The sequence below is a fragment of the Ursus maritimus genome, unplaced genomic scaffold, assembly GCF_017311325.1.
Source record: "Ursus maritimus isolate PB19 unplaced genomic scaffold, ASM1731132v1 scaffold_22, whole genome shotgun sequence".
Lineage (NCBI taxonomy): Eukaryota > Metazoa > Chordata > Mammalia > Carnivora > Ursidae > Ursus > Ursus maritimus.
The window spans coordinates 29,654,625-29,681,012 of NW_024424675.1; the positions used below are offsets into that span (position 1 = coordinate 29,654,625).

General features: G+C 39.7%; 1 protein-coding gene across 2 annotated transcripts in view; it reads left to right on the top strand.

The window, feature by feature from the left end:
• Positions 1 to 26,388, top strand: part of TOP1 (DNA topoisomerase I) — an 87,716-nt gene that overhangs the window by 16,014 nt on the left and 45,314 nt on the right. For both annotated transcript variants that reach the window (XM_040638311.1, XM_040638313.1), the window contains exon 3: positions 15,176 to 15,278. In XM_040638311.1, coding sequence (XP_040494245.1) covers positions 15,176 to 15,278 — 103 coding nt within the window. The remainder of the gene's footprint in view (positions 1 to 15,175; positions 15,279 to 26,388) is intronic.

The window sequence follows — 26,388 nt, forward strand, 5'->3', positions numbered from 1 at the left end:
ACTTAAATTTATATACACCTTTATGGATCATTATCCTTTAAAATGATTGGGATTTGTCTACATTTGAAATTGCAAGTTTTTAGCATGTTGCTATAACAAGAGGTTTGTATTTGTTAAATTGTAGTCAATAAGTGAATGTCTGACTATAAGTGGAAGAAAATCTAAAATTGTGTAGGCAGGGGCTCCTGGCTGTCTGTCTATAGAGCATGGGACTCTTGATACTGGTGTTGTCAGTTTGAGGCCCACGTTGGGGGTAGAGTTTACTTAAAAAAAAAAATTGTATAGGCAAACAGCACCCAAGAGATTAACTCACCCCAAAGTGTTGCTTACGGTAAGAGCAGATCAGAACTCAGTTTCTACAGCCTAACTGGGGTCTTCCTCTAATTTGCATGCTCATAGTGAATGTCGACTGCATCTCACTTAAAAGTACTCTGGTCCACAGTTAGACAGTATTAGTCTAATCGCCCAAAATGGGACTGTAGCCTTGGCTACTGTGAGGACCACCGACATAGTGGACATGTGAAGTCTCAGAGAACAACTTGGATGAATTGCTTTAAGACCAGGAACGGATCCATTTTGCTCCAGCTTTAGCTTCAAATTATGGTCATTTATTTTAGAGGTGAGAAGAGGAAGTGGACTAGGCATGAAATAAATAGCAGATAGTTTGAACATTTACTCTTTCCACTTTACTTTTGAAGAAACTGAGATTCAAGGCTTTATAGTTGTATGAAAACCACAGAGCTGGAAGACTAATCTAGGCCTGTCTGATGCCACATCCTGAGTTCTTAAAGGTGACACAAAACAAGGTAAAGGGAAACCTGGGTGACTCAGTTGCCTCCTGAGAATTCTGGGCTATAGCGGAGCTACCCATGTAGTTATCAGACTAAAGGCTGTCAGAGTACTCACCTTCATTTACAGTGGATCTTTACCAGACTATTATCATTGACTAGCAGGCTCTGCTGAAATGTATGTATGTATGAGAGAGAGAGAGCGCGTACAAGTAGGGGGAGTGGCAGGCAGAGGGAGAAGCAGGCTCCCTCCTGAGCAGGGAGCCTGAGGCAGGACTCAATCCCAGGACTCTGGGATCATGACCTGAGCGGAAGGCAGATGCTTAACCGAGTGAGCCACCCTGAGCTACCCAGGCGTCCCTCTGCTGAAATTTGAACTAATGTGTAATCCTTTCCCTATTAAGGAACGTCTGCCTGCCTGTGTAGAAGACCTGAGAGTAATTTATTTTTTAGCAGTTCAGCTTGTACTTGGAGCCAGTTATTCCAGAAATCAGTAAAACCTCCTTTTATCTGAGTACCCAAGGAAAAGGATCTTGTTAACCAAGGATTAAGTAGACCCTCCCACCCCCTTATTTTAGAAGGATCTCTGAAGCCTGCTCATTTACAAAGGAATTTCATCAGAGTTGGTTAGCAGTATGTGAACAACTATGATGTTGTTCCCACCTCAAGGGGGATAAATAACAAATTTAACTAGCTTGCTGCTTAAGAAGCAGAAATAGCAGTGGGCTCATCATTGGCCTCCCCTTCAGAGTATCATTCATGCGATTTACTTTATCTAGTTAAGCAGAGTAGGAGTAGATTTTAACTACTTTTAAATTGTGTTGATTAATGACCATTCATGGGCTCTTTAAAGGAAGGAGAATGGTGGGAGCTGGGCTTAGTGTGAATATCGTTTAGGAGAAAGCTTAGGAATTAGAGAGGAGCCACAGGTAAAGTTAAAGCAGGGAGGGTATTTACTTACACACTGAGCTTGAGAAAGGCACCTCTTCCCAGGGTACATTGGGGTTCGTTTCAAAAAGAATGTTGTTAAATACACCAGAAACTAATGTTATATGTCAGTTATACCTCAGTTTGAGAAAAAAAAAAAAAGGTTATTTCATGACACAGGAAAATTATATGAAACTCAAATTTCACTGTCCATAACTAAAATTTTATTGCAGTGTAGCCATGCTCATTCCTTTACATATCATCTGTGGCTGCTTTTGTGCTACAGTGGCTGTTGAGTTCCTGCTGCAAAAATCGAATGGGCTGTAAAGCCTAAACTACTTACTACCTGTCCCTTTACAGAAATATGTTGCTGACCCTTGGATTGGTGAGTAGGGCCAGTTGCTCACCTGACTGAGTGGCGCTTGTATGTGTCACAGGAAGCTCACAAGACTCTTCATATTACTTGGTAGCCTGGATCTCCCAAAGGAATCTGTGTAAGCCAAGTGTCAAAAGTTTACTGTGAGCTTGCAATTTCATTAAGTCTTAATCCATTTTTTTCTTACTCATTTTCCCAACAGAGTCCTACTAGCTGGACTCAAGTTACCTGTCTCTAAGCATGGCTCTGCCCACTATTGTCCAAACAACAAAGAAAATTTATATTCTAAAGAACTTGACTACCCTACTCCTTATCTAAGCTGTGTTACCCCTTATGTAGTTCTTCCTTCTTCCTCTCAAACAGGGGCTGTTAGAGTAGCAGGTGAAAATAACCTCTTTACTTCCTCAATTGTAGAGACTCAATATTCTGAGCTGTACAAAATAAATAAATAAAGTCCCCAGGGACTGACTCAGCACCTTGTGCCTGTCTTTTAAAGGAATGGAGGAGACCCAGTTGAAATAGAAAGTGGAAATAAAATCAGTAGCATGCCCATTATTGCAGGTGGCTGGTATTTGGTATTAATTATTGCTCAAAGGACCAAGAAACAACAAGGCAGAGTTTTTCAAACTGATTCTGGGCAGTATAGATTATAGTCACCTGGAGAGTTTGTGTTAAAATACACATATCTGGGGATGATCTAAGTCCCAGGTGTCAGGAAAATTTAAGAACCACTGGTCTCAAGCATTTAAATTTTTTCTTTTTACCTTAATCTGTTTCAACTTTGAACTAAAGCAACTTTTTTTCCCTAAAGATTTTATTTGAGAGGGGGGCAGAGGGAGAGGAAGGGAATCCTCAAGCAGACTCCCCACTGAGCTCAGAACCTAAGGCGGGGCTCGATTCAGGGCTCGATCTCAGGACCCCGAATCGGATTCTCAGGAATCTGAAGCCGACTGAGGGTGGAGCCCAACGCAGGGCTTGATCCCGCAATGTTGAGATCATTTCTTGAGCTGAAACCAAGAGCCAGACGTTTAACCGACTGAGCCACTCAGGCACCCTGAATAAAACAATTCTTAGAGGTCATAGGATTCTTTTGACTAGAAGTGTAGGCGTCAGTAGAGGTCATTTTGCAGATTGGAAAACAGACCAGAGTAGAGAAATAAATTAAGGACCCCATTAGGACACTGCATAAAAGACTCAGAATTGCTCTAAGGAATTGACTTTTAGAATATGTGGTTTAGTTCTGGCATAATAATATAACAGTGAGCAGTCTGTTCTGGACCCTAATTGTGTCTATAAACTATAGCTCAGAAGACCTTATATTTAATTAGGTAACATATATTTTTTTGAAGACAATTTGGTGGTCCCATCACTGAAATATGAGTTCTTTTTAAAAATGTTAATGTAATTCATTAGTCCCTGGGAATGAGAACCAGAGGAAGGGAGGAAGATGAACTTGAATTTAAGGAGCATAATGGAAGGAATAGGATGGGAGAGAAGGTTGTAAAATAAGTTAAAATAGGGTGCATAGACAGGAAGAGGCTGAAAAGACAGATTAAGGTAATTGTAGTGTTGTAAAAGCATAAAAGAAGTCCAAGAAATTTAAATGCGGAAGTTGACTGACTGGAAGAGAAAACATCCTCTGACCATTTAACCCTTTTGTGTGTGTGTGGGACTGAGCCCTAAAGCAAACCAGTTGGCTGTCTTTTCATGACAAGGTCCTTTAAAGACAATGTCTGGTCACTACTCTCACAGAGTTGCTGATGTTTAAGAACGATGGTGGGTTCTCTTAAGGATTTTTAAGTCAATCTGTAGCATTTCTTCTGAACATGTAGACACTTGGAAAAATGTTGTGACAGTTTTTGAAAATTAGAAATTGTGTTGCACAGCTGATAAAAATGAAAATTCTGGGCTTCTGCCTTTGAGCAATTCTGTGTTTTTCTAATGCAGTGTACTTCTAAGTTTCTGATGAAGTTTTTACCAAACAGTTGGTAAAATAGCAATTTCAAAATAATTGGCAAGTTTCATTTGATTAAGTTTGACCCTTTTACTTGGCCTCCATAATTTATTATGAAGTTCTTCTCTAGCTGCAACATATTAAAGTCTGATCCTGGAACTTCACAGAGCTGTTAGGGAGACCCTTTTGCCTCTTCCCTTTCCACAGTTACTCATTTAATAGCTGCTGCTGTTGGGAAGGATTAGGGTGTTTATTATGCCCTTTATGGAACTTTATGAGGGCAGAGACTTGGTATTGTTCACTGTTGTATTCCCACACCTAGAACAATACCTGACACAGAGTTAACAGTCAATAAATATTCGAATGAATGAATATTATGAACCCCAGCTTCCTCGAGGGAAGAAGAAATACACTTGCATCTGCCATCTTCTCAGCTGGAGCTGGTTTTTGTTTTATCAGCTTGAGAGTACTAGCCCTTAAAAGGGGAACCCCATTAGTGTCAATAATAAATGAGTCTGTGACAAGAGGTCTTATTTATATATAGTACACATTCGGGGAGAACAAATGATAATTTCGACTTTAAAAATTGGAAATGTTACTAGTCCCTTCCCTCATTCTTGATTTTTTTAGAACTGAGTCCTACCAGCGTTTTTCTTGTAAATTCCAGAGCTCTTTGAGCTTTTGTCCTGCTTACTTTGAAATTCTACTATGACCTGGAATTTTGGAAATGTGCTCATTGAGAAACTCTATAAAATAGTGATAAGGACTCTTCTGGGGGCTACAGATTGAAATCGCCCACCATTAGGATGGATCACGGTTTCCTAGATTGAAACCGATCACAACTGGTAAAGTCCAAATTTAGACAGCTGTGGTGGGGGAAATGAAGGGTAGAATTCTTGCATCCCTCAATCAGTTTCCCTTCTAGTGGGCTTTCAGGCTTCCTAACTGCTTTTAGTTTGGCATTGAGTTCCTGGGGAGATTCACACACCCCTGATACTGACCACACTCCCGAATGCCAGTCTTTATCACCAAAACCAGCTTGTTATCTGTCCTAGACAAAAACAGTCTTTAAAGTGTGAGAACATACTGGGCATAGAGTGTTAAGTAGGAGTGTTGATTCTGTTCAGACTCCAGCTTCTGGGGATGTGGTATCCATGGGTTTGAAAGTCAGAGAGTAAGGAGAAGATGCAAGGATTTATCCCAGTAAATGTGATTTAATAAATGAGCAGCAGGTGATGAGTATCTTCTTTAGAAATTAATTTCTTCACCCAGCGCTTTCACCCAAATGGTTCCCGTGCTCACCTTCCTCATGCAATGGTTGTGTATTTCTTTTCTTTTTTTTTTAAGATTTTATTTTTATTTATTTGACAGAGATAGAGACAGCCAGCGAGAGAGGGAACGCAAGCAGGGGAGTGCGAGAGGAAGAAGCAGGCTCACAGCGGAGGAGCCTGATGTGGGGCTCGATCCCATAACGCCGGGATCACGCCCTGAGCCGAAGGCAGACGCTCAACCGCTGTGCCACCCAGGTGCCCCCTGGTTGTGTATTTCTGTGTCAAAGATGAGCACAGGTTATCTTTGACAAAGTTGCCTCCTTGGGGAAGGCAGGCAGCTTTTGGTGGATAACTATTCCTTACCCCCATCCTTCATACACTTGATGATTATCTTTGGAGGAGAACCCCATCATATTACACAGCTGTTTTAAGTCTCAAAACTTGTCATCAAAGGTCACTGTAAATGACGTCTGGCTCAAAGCATGGCACAGAGCTCTTCTTTTATACCAGAAAATTCTCTGCTTTTGTTTACAAGGAAGCAGAGGATTCTTCTCTTCTGCGCTTATCTGATTACTCTAATAGTTTAGGAGAATGGTGTAGTGGCAGAATGCTTTAAGATCACGGAATAAAATGATCGGTAATCTTTGCCAATTCCATAGCCTCTTCTCTAAGTGTAAATGTTTATGCTGGGGTTGAATAACAATTACATTAGAGACCGTGCTTGGCAATACTGTAAACCACCTTGATTGCAGCTAAACTAATGCAAATGTTTCTACGGGAGTGGTGTTAACTGGTGTTATCAGTGCATCCCTTAAAACTTGTAGGTAGGTTTTTTTAGGCTTCTGGGTGTAGGATTGTTAGAGCAAGCCAGTTGCATTTATTCTTAAGTGCTTTTCTTTCCTGTATCTGTAGACAGGTAAGAAAATTAGATAGCCTTTTATTCGTCATTGGCTTGGGCAAGGTGAATTGGCACGGTTGCTGCTTTAAATGCACGTATAGAACCTGAACTCTGAGTTATTTGGAATGATTGGGTAGGCTTGATTTAGTTCTATGTAAGTTAATCATGAAGAGGGTTCAGTAATAGTTGTACTTGGTTGACAGTTTTTAATTTTGTGGAGATGAGCCAGGAATTCCATTACAACCATACACAAGGATTTTGACTGCCTTTTGAAAGAAAATTCCTTAGGGTCACTTAAATATTCTGAGCCCCAGTTTCTTCATCCATAAGAGAGGTGAGTTTACTGAGGTCACAGGTATCTAAGTTGATGAACAGAGATTTGAAGCTCTAAATCAGTGACTTGTGCTGCCTTCTTATAGACCCAGTAGTTAAGGGACTTTTACCCAGGGTCATACAATAAGTGAACAAGGACTCGAATCGGGTATTTTTCACTGTGTTGTTCGAGCTTCCTTCAGAAGTCTTTTCCAGCATTCTGTGCTACTCTGTAATGTCTGTAATTGGCATTAGGGTTTAGCCGTGATCTTTCGTGCTAACTGCATCATTCTTGAACATATTTTTTTATTTTTATTTTTTAAAGATTTTATTTATTTGAGAGAGAGAGCACGCAGGGGAGAGTGCATGAGCAGGGGAGAGGGGCAGAGGGAGAGGGAGAAGCGGACTCCCTGTTGAGCAGGGAGCCCGATGCAGGGCTTGATCCCAGGACCCCATGATCATGACCCGAACTGAAGCAGCCAGTTAACCGACGGAGCCACCCAGGCGCCCCATTCTTTAACATATTTAACAAAGTGTTTTGGTTTCTTTTTTCATATACTGTGTGTATGTATCTGGTTTCCCTAGTAGGGAGTGAACCCTTCATCTTATGCCTGGTTTGACACTGATTTGGCTACTTAGAGCTGACTCTGTACCTGGTTTCCAAACCTGCAGCTTCATTGTGAGCCTGGGATTAGGCTAGCTTTTAGGGAGTTTATAACAGTTGGATTGAGTTTTGTTGGATTTATTTGATACTGAAGTTTCTTACTCCTAGGTGTTTTGTTTCCATTCTCTCTAAGTTGAGGATTAGGACTCTAAAGCTACAAGAGGTAGGAGTGCATCTATAGCCTTTTTTAAGAAACTGCTTTTGGGACACATGGCTTTCGAGAGGCAAATTATATATAATGCTGGGATTTTTTTTTTTTCTTTCTTTCTTAGATTTATTCATTTGACAGAGAGAGCGCGCACAAGCGGGGGGAGCAGCAGGCAGAGGGATCGAGCTGGGTGGGGAGCCTGCTTTGGGGCTTGATCCTAGGACCCCGAGATCATGATCTGAGCTGAAGGCAGACACTTAATTAACTGAGCCACCCAGGCACCTCAGGATCTTATTTTTTAATATGTCCCTTGCAAGAATCTAGTCTACCATTTCCTAGCTGGCAGAAAGTGTATCTCAGTTAATTTTGCTCAATCATGAGAAGATGAGATTTTCAGCAAAAAAAAATCAAACCATAAATAGTAATTGACAGTTGACTTTAATTGCCCATCTGCCAAGAATGCCCTCTCCTACTTTGCTAATTCCTTCTTTGCCTTTGGTAAGACTTAGCTTAAACACTACTTCCTTCAGGGAGCCTGTGTTCACTCCTCACTGCCCTCTTGGACCCAGGCTCTTTATTTCTTCTTGTTCTCTGGTGGAATCAGGCTGTTTCCCCTCATCGTTTTACTTTTTACTTTACAAAAAGAGGCATTAAGCTTAGATTCCGTTATTTTTACTCTTAAGACTCTTTTCAAAATGTCCATAAATTAAGTAATTCTGCTTTACTATCCTTTCGGAAAAATAGCAGGAGGGCAGAAAAGTAGAAAATTCTGCCCTTGTATAAGAAATGAAGGTCCTGACACCTATATGTTTCATGAATAGACATTTGGGGAATGTCTATTACCTTTATAAAAAGTGTGTGTAGTTTCTGAATACAGGAGTGTTGTGATGCAATGAAAACCGTTACTTTAATGTTAATCATTTGACGTTTGAGATTTTGGGGTTAGGAAAGGAATTTTAATCCATTTCAGCAAGTCTCAAATTCAGAAAGGTTTCTTCTCGGGGCGCCTGGGTGGCACAGCGGTTAAGCGTCTGCCTTCGGCTCAGGGCGTGATCCCGCCGCTATGGGATCGAGCCCCACATCAGGCTCCTCCTCTATGAGCCTGCTTCTTCCTCTCCCACTCCCCCTGCTTGTGTTCCCTCTCTCGCTGACTGTCTCTGTCGAATAAATAAATAAAAAATCTTAAAAAAAAAAAAAAAAAAAAAAAGAAAGGTTTCTTCTCTGTTGACTTAATTTTTCTCGCCTTCACGTATGCATAGAGCAGCATAAATTTTCTGCCTTGGAAGTGTATCTTCAGACTGAATTCCTACGTATGGATTGCTGGGTCATCAAAAGAGATTGTGTTTGTTAGTTTGTTAGACAGTGCCAAATTCCCCCTCCACAGGGGTTATATGAACTATATGAATGTTTTCAGTTTGTTGAGAGAGGCAAAAATGTGTCTCACATTTGAAATTGGCACCACCCAGAGTTGTGGAAACCAGAGATGACCCATGAGGCATACTACCTCACAGAGAGTATGCACTTAGTGGGAGATAGCTATTACTCTTTTGTCTTTTGTGAAATGATGCTATTTCCTTATCGTAAGAGTGGTAAGAAAATTGAGTAAAACAGTGTTTCTAAGTACTCTAGCATGGTTCTAGCATATAAATTAGTGCCCCTTTTCTCTTGAGTGCCTTGGGCCATGGTTGTTTGGCTTCATATCATAATTACCCTGCTGGATTGTCAGCTCTGTGAGGGTTGAGTTCACGTCTGATGAGTCTTTAGCAGGGCACTTTGGATTTAAGAAGATACGAAAAACAGTTGTAAACTGAATTAACCCTAAGAATATAATTCTGAATCCAGTAGTAAAAGATTTCCTTTTCTTTTGCACATTAACCGGCAAGTCCTTATGTTATGCTAGCAGCAGTTTTTCCTGAGAATACGTCCTGAGAAAACACAGATGCTTTCCTCTCTTGTCATTTGGAAGTCTCTTTACTTAAAATCTTTATTAACCTCAAGGAACACATTAGATAAGAATAACAAAAGATGTTCCTATTCTAGCTATTCATTTACCTACTTATCCTTATGGAGTAACTTCAATTAAGTTAGAGTGAAAGGAATTCGTTGTTATATGTCTTCTGTTTTCTTAGGGCTGCCTTATTTCAGGGGTCTTCTCCCATGTCTTCATCTCAAATTTTTTAATGCATGCATTTGGAACAGTTGTCAGGTTATTAGGTGACCTGAATTCACAATGAATGAGGTTTTCTGCTGATTTTATATGCAGTAGCTGCATCTTTCATTTCTAATCTATCAGTCAAGTTCAACACAGTTCTTTTTGACTTAACAGATGCTTGAAGTGGCAAGATCCTTTCTCCAAAACATTTTTTTAAAAGATTTTATTTATTTATTCGACAGAGATAGAGACAGCCAGCGAGAGAGGGAACACAAGCAGGGGGAGTGGGAGAGGAAGAAGCAGGCTCACAGCAGAAGAGCCTGATGTGGGGCTCGATCCCATAACTCCGGGATCACGCCCTGAGCCGAAGGCAGACGCTTAACCGCTGTGCCACCCAGGCGCCCCTCTCCAAAACATTTTAACAGTCTAATCTTAGATGAATTCCAGTTAAGGGGAAAGGGTACATACTTACTTGAAGTAATCTTTAAGGCCATTCATCTACTGTCTATAAATATTTTTACTGTGAGGGATATAGATCAGTTTGCTCTTATTGGCTTCACTTTCTCACTTACTGGCTTCTCTCTTGACCAGCATCTTTAGTCAGATGTTCTACTGTTGTCTTAACTGTACAATCTATGACTTCAGTTAGCTTCATCATTTCTCCAGTCTTTTCCTCCTCTCCCCCATCTTTGTTCTGCACAGCTTCCTGTGTCTGCGAAAGTACCTTGTTCCGCTAATCACTTGGACCCAAACACTTTGAGTCTTCTTTGATTCTTCCTCTGAATTTATTTATTATACACAACCAGTTTATGGAGTTCCTGGAAGACTGCTTAAAAAACCGGTAGCTAGGGGTGCCTGGGTGGCTCAGTCGTGAAGCATCTGCCTTCTGGCTCAGGGTGTGACCCGAGGGTCCTGGGATCGAGCCCCGCATCGGGCTTCCTGCTCCACTGGGAGCCTGCTTCTTCCTCTCCCACTCCCCCTGCTTGTGTTCCCTCTCTTGCTGGCTGTCTCTCTCTCTCTGTCAAATAAATTTTAAAAACCCAAAAAACCGGTAGCTAGTTATATTGCTTTTACCTTTCTACCCACATTGCCCTTCAATTAATCTTCCTTAAGTATGGCTTTTATTTTGTTCTGTTTTTGCTTGAAGTGGCTCCTGTCATCCTTAGAGTAGGAAACCTTGCTCTTGGGTTAATGTTATCTACCAAACTTTATCTTTCTCTTCCTGCTCCTTAACGCAAATCCTCTCTTGGACTAAGCTAGTCTTTTCCTTGTTGTATCCTTATGTAATAAGAAAAAATAGGGATTGGAAGGGAAGAAGCTTAAAGATAGCGTTTAGCTTTTTGTTATTAAAAGCTTCAAACATGAACAGCCGTAGAGAGAGTAAAATAATGAACTCCCTGTATGTCTTATACGTATACCCCACTTCTGCCCCACTTTTTGCCAATCTTGTTTTATCTTTCTCCATATCCCCCAGATTTTTTCCGGGGGGGGGGAGGTTCTGAGGATATTTTAAAGCAAATTCCAGACATCATCCACCTGGAAGTACTTCTGTATGCATCTGTAGGGGTTATTTCTCTATCAGTTTACCCTAGTGTAGATCATCTCTACATTTCTCTGTCAGTTGGTAATTTCATTTGTTTATATGATGTTGGTGTTCTGTAGTCACCCCATTTTGTTTTACTTGTCATTTCTTCTTAGAGGACTGAGCCTGCCGTGGAGCTATACTATGGCCATTCAGATATTTGAAGTTGTGATATATTAAACTTTTTGGTACCTGTCACATCACACATAGCACAGTTTGAGCATATGACAGACATGTACTACCTTCTTTTGAAATTAAGGGCACTTGGGATTCACATCTTTGACCTAGGTCATATTTGTATCCCTGGAATTAGTCAGCTACAGCCTTAAGTTTCTTACCAGACATTTTGGTTTTGAGTTTTTAGATTAGCATTTGCTTTAAAAGACTTGGGGACCTGGCTCTAAAATCAGTTTTGAAATTTTGTGCCCTTAAAAAGAGAAGGTTAGAGACTAGGTATCTGAAACCTACCTGAAATTACTTTCAGTTCATCTTTTACTTATTAACCTTTTTCTTTAAGTTTAAATGCTTTTTAGTGAATTAAACTGCCTTTTCCTTATATACACATGTAGTTGTCAAATCTTTGATAAGTCTTGGTGATTTTTTAAAATAACTTATTTTTTATTGTAAAAGTGATTCATCATGGGGGAAAAGTTGGAAAACAAGGCAGAGTATACACACAAAATCTCAGTTTGCTCATAAATTTACCACCCACAGATAACTACTTTTAACATTTGGGTGTCTGTCTTCTAGTCTTTTTCATATTGTTTGTTTATGTGTTTGTTGAATTATGCACAGAGCAATTAAAAAAAATTATGTCCCTGCCATACTCTTGGGCCATAATAGCAGATCCTGATGTTCTGTTTCTTATTTGTTAAATCTGACCTATAAACAAATTCAAATAACACAGATTTCATTCCAGGTTGTAGAGATAGTGGCTATGTTTTGTTATTATTATGGTTAAGTCCTTAGTTTGGGGCATATGTCATATGGGTATATATTACTGTCAAGTGAACAGGGGCCACCACCTTTGTGTATTGGATTGACTTAGCATTTTACAATTCTAGACTTGAGACTTTTAGAAGTTAGAGGATTCTCTATGCTACATGGAAGATTGGGTTCAAGTCCTGATTTTTTTTTTTTGACACCATATGATTTTATTTTTCCCAACTCTGTGGGATGAAAATTTCTTATAGCTAGGGACATGGTCATCAAATTTTTGTTTCCTTAGGGTCTGGCACAGAATAGATGCTTAGTGGATTATGTCAAATGTGACTTTTTTTTGCTGTGAGCCAGGAAAGGGATGAGTACATACACTACCTATACATTTTTATTAGTTATCTGTTGTTACACAAAACGTGTTACCTCAAAGTTCACAGCTTAAAACAACAAACACTTGTTTTCTCAAATAGTTTCTGTGAGCCAGAAATCCAGGAACAGCTTCGCTGGGTGATTTTGGCTTAGGGTCTGTCATGAGATTGCAGTTGTCCAAAGACTTTACCTGAAACTGGAGGACCTACTTCCAAGATGGTTTACTTATATGGCAGTTTCTCACCACATGGGCCTCTCCACTAGGGCTGCTTGAGTGTCCTAACAGTATGGCACCTGGCTTCCCCCAGAGCAAGGAGAAAGATCCAGGGCCTTTTATGACCTGGTGGCAGAAGTCACATACTGACATTTCCATCTTACCCTGTTTTTTTAGGAATGAGTTTCTAAGTCTAGCCTGTACTCAGAGAAAAGAAGATTAGGCCATACATCTTGGACAGAGGAATATCAAAGTATCTGTTGGACTGTTAGATTTTAAAACCATCACACATGTGTTGGGTATATAAACTTCCAGTTGATTTATATTCAACATTGGGGTGACCTCAGCTCAGTGAGCCACATTTTTAATAGGCTCTTGGGATAATTGTGATACACAATAAATTTGAGAGTCACCAACATAAATACGTGGACAGAGAGACCATGTTCATGGATCAAAAGACACAACGTTTTGATGTCATTTTTCTCCAAATTGTCCTATGAACACAAACTTCCCAGCTGGCTTTTCTTCTTTTTGGAAATTGGCAAACTGAATCTAAAACTTCTATGAAATGCAGAAGACACAGAATAGCCAAAACAGTTTTGAAAAAGAACAAGACTAAAGTAGTCTTATAACCTGATTTCAGAACTAACTGTGAAGCTATAGTAATCAAAATAGTGTGTGTTTGTGTATGGGTAGAATAGAGTCCAGAAATAGACTTGCGATAATGTGGCCACTCCATTTTCAGTAGATAGGCCAAAACAATTCAGTGGGAGAAAAGGGCCATCTTTTCAAAAAATGGTGCTACAATTGGACATCTTTATAAATTAAAAAAATGTACCCTATCCTTTACTTCTGTAAAACTCACAGTATTTTTTGTGAACAAAAATTCATAATATATATATCTAACTAAAAAATTATAATTACAGTGTATAAAGAACTCTTACTAAACTCAGTAATAAGACAAATATTTTAAAAATGAGCAAAAGATTCAGAGATATGTGATCAAAGAAGAGTGGCCAATAAGCAAATGGAAAGATGCCCATTATTTAATTAGGAAACTGGATTAAAACAGCAGTGAGATAGCACTACATACCTGCTAGAATGGCTGAAATTAAAGATTGATAATACAAGGTGTTAGAGTATTTATAGCAGTTGGAAATCTAACGCATTTTGGTGGGAATGTATCATAGTACAACCAGTACAACCATTTTGGAAAACAGTTTGGCAGTTTTGTATAAAGTTAAAGTTACACTTACCAAATGACCCAGTGATTTCACTACTAGGTATGTACCAAAAAGAAATGAAAACGTGTCTACACAAAGACTTGTATCTGAATGTTCATAGCAGATTTATTCATAATAACCAATGCCTAGAAACGACTCAAATGTATGTCAACAAGTGAGTGGATAAGTAAATTGCAGTATATCCATAACAGTGGGATTCTACTCAGCTGTAAAATCTTAACCAACTACTGATACATCCAGCAGCATGGATGAATGTCAAAAATAACATGCTAAGAAGTCAGACACAAGAGTGAATCCTGTAGGATTTCATTTATATAAAGCTTTGGGCATAATCTAATCTACAGTGCTAGCAAATTATTGGTTGCTTTGTGTGGGGGTGAAAAATTGGGATTGACTGGGGATGGCATAAGGGAAACTTTCTCGGGTGATGTATCTTTGAAATGTATATATTTTACTGCATAGAAATTATACTTTATTATAGTTGATTAAGAAACATATCTCTTAGGGTGCCTGGGTGGCTCAGTCCACTAGGCGTCTGCCTTCGGCTCAGGTCATGATCCCAGTGTCCTGGGATTGAGCCCCGCATCGGGCTCCCTGCTCAGCGGGGAGCCTGCTTCTCCCTCTCCCTCTGCCTCTCCCCCTGCTTGTGTTTGCTCATGTTCTCTCTCTGTCAAATAAATAATAAATAAAATCTTTTAAAAATAAATAAATAAAAACATATCTTTTTAAAAAATATCTCGAGGTTTGGATTTTTCCAGAACTTACATAGATAACCATTTGACCTTGAGAGTCAGTGTTCAAGATTTATCCTTTTGTATCATTTATGATTTAGTCTCAGTAGTACCAGATCTAGGGAGAAGAATGCTAAACTATTGCTTCCTTTTACAGTAGAATTAATTCCCTTTTCCCCTTCATGTTTGTAACACTTGTCTTGGTTTTATTTTTATTTTATTTTTTTAAAGACTTTATTTATTTATTCGACAGAGATAGAGACAGCCAGTGAGAGAGGGAACACAAGCAGGGGGAGGGAGAGCAAGAAGCAGGCTCATAGCAGAGGAGCCTGATGTGGGGCTCGATCCCATAATGCCGGGATCACGCCCTGAGCCGAAGGCAGACGCTTAACCGCTGTGCCACCCAGGCGCCCCTGTCTTGGTTTTAGAGGCAGGGTAACGGAATGCCTTGTCTGAGCAGCTTTGTGAAACCTTTCCATCCAGTGAAATGTGCTCTTATGGCTACCTTGCCGTTTGAGTCCTGTGCTTTTTGACCAGCTTGTCAAGGTAGGTGAGCAGGAGATAGCTCATGACTCCTCTTAACTGACTGATCTCTTACGGTTGCAGATTCTCATAAACACAAAGATAAACACAAAGATCGAGAACACCGGCACAAAGAGCACAAGAAAGACAAGGAGAAGGACCGAGAAAAGTCCAAACACAGCAACAGGTAAGGGTTAAACCAGCAAGTCCCTCATCATTTGGCAGTGGGTTGACTGGCTTGGCTCACCTGGAATAGGACTGAACTTGAGACACAGGTAAATAGCATGGATAGCAGAGTCTGTATTTGATTCCAGAGTTGCTAAGAGTATAAACTTGATAATTCAGGCCTTACTGGGGATGTTGTTGTTCAGAACAAGATGTACAAAGCAAGTATGATTAATTTTCCTTCAATATGTAGCTCATTAAAAATAAAATTGGGGGGAGGCGCCTGGTGGCTCAGTTGCTTAAGCGTCTACCTTCAGCTCAGATCATGATCTCAGGGCTCCCTGCTCTGCAGGGAGTCTGCTTCTCCTTCTCCCTCTGCTCTTCTCCCCACTCATGCTTTCTCACTCTCTTTCTCAAATAAATAAAATTTTTTAAAAAAGTAAAATGGGGGGGGCACCTGGGTGGCTTAGTTGGTTTAGGGTCTGACACTTGATTTCATCTCAGGTCATGATTTCAGGATTGTGAGATTGAGCCCCGCTTTGGGCTCTGTGCTGGGCATGGAGCCTGCTTAAGATTCTCTCTCTCCTTCTTTCTCTGCCTGTCTCCCTCTCAAAAAAATACATATATATAATTTTTAACTAAGTCAGCTGTGGATTGATTGTAACACATGATATCCATTGAACTTGCCTTGAGAAAAGATGACTGGATTGGTGACTGGATATATGTATATATTTTTATTCTTTCTGTACTTTAGTGGGTATAAATTAAAAATTCTTACCTTGGGCTTCTATGATCTTTGAGCCCCTAAAATCATAGGCAAAAAGTTGGGTATATGAGATTTTTCTGGAGAGAGCATTCTTAGTTTCATCAGATTATCAGAAGTGTTCAGCTCTCACAGAAGCTAATGACCACCAATATAAATGAAACTCAGTAGTGCTGCCCTGGGATTCAGGCCTCAGAAAGATGTTTTCTTCTTTGTTTTGCTCCCTTTTTGCTGCAGGAAGCAAGTGGTTAAACCCAAAGACTTAGGGTATCTTTGGATATGGGACCCCTTGTTGAAAATAAGGACTTAATGCTTCCATTTTGAGTTAAAGGCGGTTGTTGGGGAGAATGCTATCTGTTATTCCCAGAGTGGCCTAAGTTTTGTTAAAAGGGAATGTAAAGATTAGTCTTGCATTTGAACAAGTGCCTCCAGCCTAGAGTCTCTTAGAACTGCTTCATTAGCTTGGCTTATTGTCTACAGACAAGTTAAAAGTGAGAATTGCTTTCTAAGTCTGTTCTTTTTATGAACCATTAAAAATTTTAAGATATTTCTAATGAATTCTTTTTATGAATAAGTCTTTATGAATCATTAAAATAACCAGATTTTCTCTAGTGGGGACATTACTTTATGTATCATCTACCACTCCTGTGTCTTTTTTCCCCTCACCACTCACTCATTTCTTACGACTCTATCATCTAGTTTTCATTTTCATTACTCTGGTGAATTTAATGCCAGTAGTTGAAACCAGTCTCAGTTCACATGTATCTTTTCTTCTCCAGTTTATAGTTCTTCAGCCCATATTCATATCTACCAAAGTAGATTTGAGAGTAAAGAATATTGCCAAGAATAAAGAAGTTCATTTCATAAAGATAAAAAGGAACCAGTTAGGAGGACATAACAATTATAAATGTTTATATACTAATATCAGAGCCTTAAAATACATGAAGTAAAAACTGATAGAACTACAGAGAGAAATAGACAATTTATATTTACAGTCAAATTTTACTGCCTCTTTCTCAATTGACAGTATAAGCAAGAGAAAATCATTACGATGTAGAAGACTTGAACATCACCAACTAACTTGATTTGAATGAAATTTATAAAATATTCCACTCAGCAACAGCAGAATACGGATTTTTGGCACATGGAACATTTGCCTCGATACTCCATATTCTGGGCCCAGCCCTCCTCCTTAAAACCACTTGCCTTGCTTTTCATGCCTCTGTCCTTTTCCACCTTTCTGGCCACCTTTCTCATCTCTTCCTTCCAGTGCACATAGCAGTTCTCTGTCTTTGGGTCTTTCTTTCTGCTACCTCTCTTGCCATTGACACTTCTCTCATATTCCATATCCAGTCTCGTGGAACTTCTCAGTTCCTCAAACACAACATGTTTTCTGATACCCCCAGGCCTTTAAACATGCTATTACTGGTTCTGGAGTACTCTGTTGCCCTCTTAATATCATCCTTTTTGTTGCAGCTTAGACTTGACTTCTTTTAGGTGTCCTTTCTGCCCACCCCCTCATATTGAGTGCCACTTCTGTGTGTTCTCTGGCACCTTGAATATATTCTTATCATAGTAATTGCCAAGTTGCATTGGTGTTGTGATTATCTCTTTACTTCTCTGTATTCCTCTTTAGTCTTTTAAGGTCTCTGAGAGCAGAGTTGAAGTCTGTTTCATTCATTTTACATTCTCAAGGCTTAGTATGGTATCTGGCAGATAGCTGGCACTTAACTAATCTGTATGTATTAAATAAGTGAGTGGATGACCTGTGGGTACACTAATTACCATCTTCTGTCTTCTTTTCATGTAGTCTTAATGTACAGGATCGTTTCCCTTGGCCATCCCATTTTGCAAACAAGTTTTTACTGTTTTTGGTAAAATATACATAACGTGTTTTGCTGGGGTTTTTGTTGTTTTGTTTTGTTTGTTTGCCATTTTGAAGTGGCATTAAGTATATTCACGGTATTGTACAACCATCACCAGTGTTCATCTTCAGAAGTATTTTCATCATCCCAAATAGTCTCCGAGCCCGTTAAACAATACCTTCCCATTCTCCTCCCCCCCCCCCCCCCCATCCCTTGGCACCTTCTAGTCTACTTTCTGTCTCCATGAATTTACCTCTTCTAGTATCTCATGTAAGTGGTATCACAAAATATTTATCCTTTTTGTGTCTGGCTTATTTCCCTTAATCTTAAGGTTTTCAAGGTTTATCCACGTTGGCGCATATCAGGATTCCATTCCTCTTTTATGGCTGAATAATACTCCCATTGTGTGTCTACCCCACATTTAAAAAATCTCTTGGTGTGTTGACGGATCTGTGGGTTGTTTCCATCTTTTGGCTATCATGAATAACACTGCTTTGAACATGGGTGTACAAGTATTTGCGTCTCTGCTTTCAATTCTTTGGTTAAATACTTAGGAGTAGAATTGCTGGATCATGTCAAACAAGTACTTTTATTCTGCCTGCCATGTTTATCCTGTGCTGGTTGATGTGAAGTACCAAAAAAAATGAGGTAATCTTTGACCATGAAGAACTTCATCACCCGAGGAAAATGCTTATAAAGAAATGCTAATTTCTGTGTTGTCATGAATCTGTCCAAAAAAAAACTTTACAAAAAATAAAGGCTAATATTTAAAACATAAACTTTTAAATTTCTCTGGCACATCTGATTTCACCAACCAAAAAAAAAAATTTTTTTTTTAAAGATTTTATTTATTTATTTGACAGAGAGACAGCCAGCGAGAGAGGGAACACAAGCAGGGGGAGTGGGAGAGGAAGAAGCAGGCTCCCAGTGGAGGAGTCTGATGCGGGGCTCGATCCCATAATGCCAGGATCATGCCCTGAGCGGAAGGCAGACGCTTAACGACTGAGCCACCCAGGTGCCCCTCACCAACCAAAATTTATCATTCTGAGAGAAAAGATTAGGTAGAAGTGGTGTGAAAGGCTTTGGGATATCAGTTAGGTCCTGCTCTGTTTTACCAAAAATAAAGGATATGGTTTTGGTGTCATTTTTCTTGGAAGGTCCCATTGTAGCTTAATCACCTTCATCTAGAAGAAAGCCTCATCCTGGTCCATCAGCTTAGGTTAGGTTCCCGCATATTCCCGCATATGAATACACGCTTCAGAGGGGACCTAGGGGAGTCAGTAAAAAAGTCAGTATAAAAGCTCTTTAACTGTGAACTGTTTCACAAATACTAGGAGGTGGTATTTTGTACCTTTATCAAGCATACTTTTCTAAGATTATAGCATAGGCAAATGCAGGAATTTGTTCTAACACAATTTTGTGCCTTTTAGTATTTTCTTCATTTCTAATCAGAATACTTAAGAAATAATAACCTGTTTGCCAAGAGGCATTGGAAAAACCTGGCCTGGGTTGCTGTTTACACATGACTAAGTCTAGCCCTGAATCTCTAATTCACATGTGAGTAAGTTTAAGACAGTTTAACCAGATGATGTGTTGTAAACAGACTTTTAAATACTTCCTGTTTTGACCTCTACTGATATTGCAACAAACAAGTGTATTGGTTATATATCTATATTTCAATACAATCCTATACACTGTGTTCCTTTTTAAGTGACTTCTGATCTTCTAGTAGTTTTGGGCTTCTTCATTTTCCTTCTGTAGCAGATTAAAGAAACTTTGACCATTGTTCAGTCACCCCTGAGGAGCCCACGATATTTAAGGTTTAATATGTTCTCTTAAAAAAATGCTTATTTTTAGAGGCACCTGTGTAGCTCAGTGTGTTAAGTGTCTTACATCGATTCAGGGCGTGATCCTGGAGTACCAGGATTAAGCGGTGTGTCAGGCTCCCTGCTCAGGGGAGTCTGCTTCTCTGTCTCCCTCTGTTCCTCCCCCCACTCATGCTCTCTCTCTCTCTCAAATTAAATAAAGTCTTTTTTAAAAAAAATGCTTCATCTTATTCCAGTATTTGCTGATCAATCTGGCATGATTTTGTTGTTATTACAAGAAAACAGGTTTTATACTAATGTGTTTCCATGTCTTTCCTCCTCTGCTAGTATATTAGCATCAATCATTTCTCAGGCTACACTTAGGACACAAATCCAGGAGGCTTATTTCTCCCACATAGTAACATGTGCTGCATACTTAGAATGTCAGAGAATGGGAAACTAACCTTTCTGCTGAGAGAGAATGGGATATGGACCCATCCCTCAAGAGATCCCATCTTATTCAGATACTTTCTCCTGTATTGTTCTTACTTAAGGTACAAAATAAGGGAGAGGGTATTAAAAGATCATTCTGTCTTATCTCTCTGTGTGGTCAGGAGTCCGAAGTGACATGCCTGAAGTCACATGGTGGTGTGTTAGCAGGGCAAGGATGAGAGACCAGGGCTTCTGAGTTGTTGTCTGTTTTTCTCCACTGCGTTATTCCTTTCAGTAAAAAGAAAAAAATCTTCCCTAAGAAAGGTTAGTTGTGTAGCTAAACTGTGTAAATGCAAGCACCTCCTTCTCATATGCATGTAGTTGGCAGCTCAGATGTTAAAATGCCAGATCCTTTCAGGCACTGCCTGTTTCTCTTCGGGCCCTGAGTCCCTGAAGGTTTTGGCAATAGTTTCATTAAATTCTGACCCCGTGAAAACCCCATCTCTGACTATTGCCTTTTTGGCCTGTAATATTGCAGGAAGAGTTTCCAAAGTCAAATAAAAACAATTTTTTCTAGTATTTGACATTGCTTCTTTCTGTTAGCATTAATATCTAGTACTTCAGGTCCTTTTAAAAAATACATAAAGCCTCCCAAACGAAACAAAAGGAATATTCTTTCTAGATGCTTAGGAATCACTGGGCTTCGCTTGTAGGATCTTACCAGATACTTTTCTTGAAAAGTTGCATTCTTAGCCATAAATTATCTTCAGTACTAAACCTTATATAAACAACATTATTAAAAGCAATTGTGGGGAGGTTGGTTTTAGAAATAAAGGACTTCATATGTGAAAAACAAGATTAATACTATCTGGATCTCCCGTAGTTTTTGACTGTCTCTTGCCAATTGTAAGCCTGGCACTCAGGCTGGAGTGACAAATGTGTGGAAAGCCAGGGAAGACAGAAAAGCACTGCTGTGAAATAGTAAGGGAAGTGCTTTTCCAGCCATGTCGGCAGTGCTAATCTGTGCAGTCAGTGCGAGAAACGTCTGAGGATAAGGATGCTTTTGGTTTCTGCTTTCCTTTCAGTTCCAAATTCTACCTGAATTAGAATTGAGAGAATGTAGGATCCTAGGAAAATGCACTGGAATTAAGCAGCCAGTTCTCAGGGGAAGTTTTTCTTAATAGAACCAAATTTAAAAGACATTTTTGCTCCCTTATTTGTGAGCTATTTGCCCAAGCCTTTCATTTATCTGCACATCCCTATATCAACGTGTCTGGGGGGAGAAATGGACAGTTAACCTGAGCAGGTAGAGAAGTTGGGTAGTTTAGAAAGGAGGAAACTAAGTACCATCACCATTCACGTGGGACTCAAAGTGATATAGTGAAAAGCACACAAAAATAGAAGTTGAGAGGCCAGGTATTATCATTTACTAACTGTGTCCTATATTTTGCTAGTTGTGTGTCCTAGTTCAAGCCGTTTAACTTCTGGGTCTCGTTTTCTGTTTTGGTCAGGTGTTGATAGCAGTATTGGTCTGGTCCAGCTTTTGTTTGTTGGGGAGAGTTCAGTGGAATTATGCAGATGAAAGCTCTTTGGAAACAGTAACATACTAAATAATTGAAATGATGGTGGTGGTAATTACCATAAATCCTAGTAGAGTATTATTCAGATAAATTAGAGCTGCCAATTTTGGTAATCTTTTAATCTAATTTAGTAGTTACTTATTGATAACATCCAATTTGGAGCCCTAGTTTTCAGTTATATCTAGCTGTATTATATTGAACTATACTCTTTATTTTATTTTATTTTTTTTTTAAAGAGTTCACGGTAGAAAGGGTATTTGAGCCGGCCACTGGAAGATAGTTAAGATCTTGACAAGGGAAGGTGATGGCTAGAAAGATGGCATTTCCAGACAGTGAGAAAAGCAATACAAAAACATGGACACTCTGTAATGTACTTTGCTCTGGGAAGAATCCAGTTAGGTGGACCCAGGGTTAACGGAAGGTGGGATAGAATATGGGGCCCAAAAAAGCAGGTCGAGGCAAAACTATTAAATGTTACTTCACAAAGTTGGGACTTGAATCTGAAGGGAGCAAGAAGCCATTGAAAATAATTGAGAAAGGGAGATGGAGGACTTACCCACCAACGGCATGAGGGGTCTATAAATAATTTCTAAAATTCCATTCCACTCGAAGTTTTCATAATTCTTGTGATTTTGTTTAGTAACCTGTAATGGTCATGTGCATTAGGAAATCTTCATTTCTTAGAGCCTTTCAGGAACTGACTGTTGCGTTCTTTTCCCAGAGACAACTTTTGAATTTACCTAGAATTTTTAATTTAGCAAATGTTATTTAAGCCATAATTGCCTGCTTTTCTTGAAGGGGCCATGAATCTCTCCTCCCTCCACAGCTTGAAAGCTCTTGAACCTCTTCCGTAGGAATCCCCTGTGATCCCATTGGTTTGGACCCTGCTAGGCTCTGCTGCCCTGAGGAGTGCGCCAGTAGCGGGATGTTATTCTCTTAGCCATTAGTGGCTAAGTCTTATTCTCAGAAGATAGAAAGCCTCCTTCTGTCTCTGGCAGTGTTTCTTTTTTGTTTTTTTGAGAAGTCATGTAACAGAATAGTCGAGTGCATGACTCTGGAGCTAGGTTGCCTGAGCTTAAATCCTTGTTACCGCTCATTAGAGGTATTTCCTTGGATGAGTTACTTAACCTTTCTTGTGTCTGTTTCCACATCTGTAAAATGAAGATACTAATACTTACCTCAGAGTTTTGTTATGAGGATTTTAAACTATTTAGAAGAGTGTGTGACACTTAATGCTATTCAAATATCTGTTAAGTATTTTTTTTTATTGGTGATAGAGGACAAGACTTTGTTTTCCTTAATAGATTTAAATGGTTTCCCACGGCCAATATCCTAGCTTCCCAGAATATCAGACACAGGTTTGTTGTTGTTGTTTTTCCCCTAAAGGGGTAGCAAGTGCCTTCCTAGGCCAAAAGGAGAATACTTTTTCCTCCTAGCTTCCTACTGCCATCTCCCTACTTCTACACTCTTGCCTCATGTCTTACAGGAACCCTGGTCAACCTTCTTTGTTTGCTCAGCCTCAGCAGAAGTCACAGACCAGAGGTTTCACTATCACTTTAAAAATAGCACAGGTTACCTTTTTCCTCAGTGGAATTTAGCTAAATGAAGCATAAGACAGGCATGAATACTCTGGAGATGTGGCTTTGAATCTTTCCATTTGTTCTCTTTGGCATTGACTTTTGCTTGTCCAGGCTCTGCTAGTGTGGTGGATCTTATTCCCAGACAGACTTGAGCCCTGAGCCAAGAAGTCAGCTCCTGAACCTGGCCAATAGTTGATATTTTCTCTCCCAGAGTTCTAACAGTGAAACTCATATTTCATCCAAAAATGTGACCATTGCAGAGGTTCTAGGAATGCTACTATTTGTATTTTGGCCTTCAGTGTATCCCAGACTACACTCATTCTTAAAATGTATTATTTCTTCTTCTTCTTCTTCTTCTTCTTCTTCTTCTTCTTCTTCTTCTTCTTCTTCTTTTTTAAGATTTTATCTATTTGAGAGAGAGTGAGTGAGAGAGACAGAGCATGAGCAGAGTGGGGGGAGGGTAGAAGTCAACTCCCCGCTGAGCAGGGAGCCTGACAGAGGGCTTTATCCCAGGACCCTGGGATCATAACCTGAGCTAAAGGCAGATGCTTAACCATCGAGCCACCAGGCACCTCAAAATATATTTTTTCTTCAGATATTTGGGTTTCTTCCTGTGGGTGGTAGTAAGCTTTCTTCTGGTTTATTCTTCTTCTGTAGCCCCACTGAAGCTTTTCTAGTGCTTCAGTCATCTGTGCACTGCCTCTGAACTGGCCAGTATTGTAGCCTTCAGTTGTACTGAAGCTTATTTTGTGACTTTCACATATTGTGTCTATTATGTATGGAAAAGTGGCAGGATCAGTATAAAGAAGAGGGTAACATCTCTTAAAACAAACAGACAACATACGAACTCCTCTTCTACCTTGGTCAGACTTTATGTCAATTCGTTATCAGTGGAAAAGATGCTGCTCTTTAAGCCACCATGAAAGTCAAACTAGTTTTAAGCCTTTTGGAAAAAGAGGTACACTTTAGGAAATCCCGAATGATGATGATGAGTCCATCTAACTGATCCCAGATTGGCTCTATTTTCTACCACTGGCCAAATCCTGCCTCTAACCTTCCATGGTGCACAGCCTTAGACATGGTTCTGTGTCACAGGACTTTGTCCCCCAAATGCATTTGCTACTTACTTGAGGTAGATTTTCTAGGAAAGACTGACATTGGGTCTTGCTCTTTGCCAGCCCTCCTGCTAGTATGGGAGTTATGGATGAGGGGGTAAGACTCCCAGTACTCTGTGCTCTATTTCTGGAGGCAGGGACAGGAACGCATTTGACAAGTACACTTGTTAGTATCGTGTTCAGGACTTCATAAACCCAGTTAAGTCTACAGTGGGATGCCTTGTGCCACAAGATGTCCTCAGTCCTGAATCATCTGAACTCGCTTAGTATATAAAAATCCATACCTGCTCTCTTTTATCTGAACAGTTGGGAATAGAGGAGAGTGGTTTCCTTTGGAAAGGCACATTGATAGTTCCATCTCATTCTGGTCTCTGATTAATTATGACCTATAAAAGGGTTACTACTCTAGCAGGAACTTTGAATTTCCTGAATAGATTTCTCTCTGGTTAGTAGGCAGAGGAAGTATGATTGACTTTTTTCACTTTCCTGGGGGTGGCCTGGGTACTGTGTCATTGCTTTGTCATTTGCTGACTTCTTCCCTGATCTCTGTTTGGTGTGATAATGAACAGCAAAGCTGAAAACTCGAGGGCTGTGTATGTACTTACAATACTGTGTATACAGGTAGGTGCCCCAGAAGGCCAGAAAGCCAGTTGCTAGTGAAGCAGACCAATGTTCTTTCTAGGAATTGCTTTCATTGAGAAAGAGAATGGGGGAAGGTAGAACAGAGAGGAAGATCGAGCATTCCTAAACTTAGATTCCTGAATCAACCGTGTATAGTTTCATGGGAAGACAAAATAAGGAGCAGCTATCCCAAAGGGTTTATCATTTCAGATATCCAAGATCTTTGTTCTAGAAAGTTTATACTTGATGGTAAAATAAAGTTTTGACCTTATATGTCAAATCTCAGACTTGCCATGCATTTGTCTCCAACACCAGTCTACTTTAAGTGGTAGGTATCAGTTTCATGGACATGTGATGGTACTGATTTAGCAGAAAGTGCTCTGAACTTGGAGATGGAAATACTGAGTTAAATCCAAATGCCAGCTTCCCTTCTTTCTAACATTGTAACTTTGAATTAGACTTTGAACCACTGTTTCTAAATCGGTCTAAGGGGACAATAAAATCTTCCTCACAAGAGTGTTGTGAGGATTGAATGGAATAATGTATATAAAAACACCAAGCACAATGCTTTCTTATAAAGTGGGAGTCTTTCTTACTGTTTATGTGGGGAGGTATTTATCCATCAGTATTGTGGATGTAATTGTTCCAAATTGTGTAGATGACCATTAATTCCTTCTACAATTAATGTTTAAAATGTACAATGCTTGTGTAATGGAATAGTAAGCTCACACACCTTACTGGTAATAGGATTTCATACGTGTAAGCTATGATCTCATATGTGTAAACTCCTGAAGAATCCGTTGGAATCTCGGCAACTTTGCTGTTTCATCAGTCATTCTAAAGCTGGAGAGTTTAATGAGAACTGGAAATAAGCGTGCTAATGAAGTTGGGAGCCATTTTTCTACAAAGTACAGGATAATTTTTTGGTAAAACATTGCATTTTGGTAAAAACAGATTACCAGAATACGCTGAGTGGAGAGTGACATTGTAATTGTACTGAGAACAAGAAGCCTGGTGGGAAACTTGGTGCTGGAACTAGGCGCAGCCGTCATGAGTTAACAGGAAAAGTTTGCTTATGGAGAAACCTGTTCTTCATTATGTGGCACATCTAAATAATGTCCTAATAAGAGCAACATAGAGGGAGGAGTATAGAAACAAGGGAAAGTGGGCATTGTTTTCTTTCCATCTGACAGTTCCTGAATCTTCCTAAACCTGTAGTCCTTTTTCTTCTAGTCCCTCTGTCCTCCTGCTTCTGCTTATTACCCAAATGCCTATCTTGAGTTGAGACTCTTTTCGTGCACAGAGATGTATGTGACAGCAGATGCTTTTCTGATCTAGGTTCTGTGGCTCTCACGTAACTGGTTGCCATCA